Below are 1,220 nucleotides of genomic sequence, written 5' to 3'. Positions count from 1 at the left end.
TTATCAAAATATTTGGAAATTATACTTTACTTAAGTGATCCTTATGTTTTTATTTCAAAGACAAAATATTATGCCACATCCTGATAATAACCACGCATGCCAAATCCTTTCAAAAGATTTCAACTGGTGAAGCAGCACGTGGGAGTTGTGAGATTTTTTTATTGACGCTGCAGTGAAGTATAACAGAGGGCATCAGGGTGAGAGGGAGATCTTGTACTCGGTCGGGTTTACTCGGAGAGTGGTGTATGTGTGAATAATGATCTGATTTTTGTCGTTTATGAGATGCAGTCTTTTAATTTAGAAAAATGAAAATGAAATGATGTCAACGGCGGTAAGACAGACTAAAATAAAAGTATGTATTATTTTATAATATAAATTTTTATGTTGAATTAGGCTTAGCTGTTTAAAAGTGGTATAGTTTTGTATCGGAAGGTTATGTGCAGCGCGACTGTAGTGTAAGTAAACGAATATTGTTCAATGGAAACTCGGAAGTGAGGTGTAGGTGATGAACGAATATTGGAACGTGAACTACTTTATAATACAACTTGTTACAACAATGTTACTGTATTTAATTAACATTACTTTGATTTCACTTTATTCTAGTATTTGTCGTCTTGAATTATAAAATATAGTGAATTATGTCATTATTAAGACAACTTTGAGTTAGATTCATTAAGGAACGTATAGCAAATGCGAAACACTAAAAGAAAAATGTGTACATTGTATTTGTAGAGCGCGCTTTCATTGATATAAAACGTTTTTAAATTTTATGCATGTTACATGATACAGAATGTTTTAAGTTGTACTACTACTACTACTATACATGTATATCTTGTGTCAGGTGGCGAACGTAAATTCGTTCAAACTGACTATTACATCAATGTATTATAATTTATATTAACAGTATTAGTTGTAGTAGTATTGCTAGTTCTTATACAGATGCAATTTCTATATTACTTATTATTGATATAAGACCATTCAAAAAATCCAAAAACGAGTATAAATATAAAAATAATGAATTTATATAAGAAATAATTGGTGATCTTGATTTAATTGAATTATTTAATTTATACATTTTGCAATACTTTATCTGTGGTAATTCTAGAAATGATGAAATTATTTAGTGTATAGGTGCCAGAACATATATTTGATCTTGGGTGGGCACTGATGATTGGTGGCACCTTATTTGCGATATCAACTGTAGCCATTGACTTCTAAAC

General features: G+C 30.3%; 1 protein-coding gene across 1 annotated transcript in view; it reads left to right on the top strand.

Annotated features, from left to right (window-relative positions):
* The first annotated feature begins 231 nt into the window (after positions 1-231).
* LOC106471968 (lipoma-preferred partner homolog) overlaps positions 232-1,220 on the top strand; it is a 64,183-nt gene continuing 63,194 nt past the window's right edge. Inside the window, exon 1 of the mRNA XM_022400574.1 lies at positions 232-352. Within this exon, the coding sequence (XP_022256282.1) occupies positions 317-352 (36 nt within the window). The 5' untranslated portion in view covers positions 232-316. The remainder of the gene's footprint in view (positions 353-1,220) is intronic.

The sequence above is a fragment of the Limulus polyphemus genome, unplaced genomic scaffold, assembly GCF_000517525.1.
Source record: "Limulus polyphemus unplaced genomic scaffold, Limulus_polyphemus-2.1.2 Scaffold4994, whole genome shotgun sequence".
Lineage (NCBI taxonomy): Eukaryota > Metazoa > Arthropoda > Merostomata > Xiphosura > Limulidae > Limulus > Limulus polyphemus.
The sequence above is the reverse complement of the archived record's forward strand: the minus strand, read 5'-3'. Positions and strand labels throughout refer to the sequence as shown.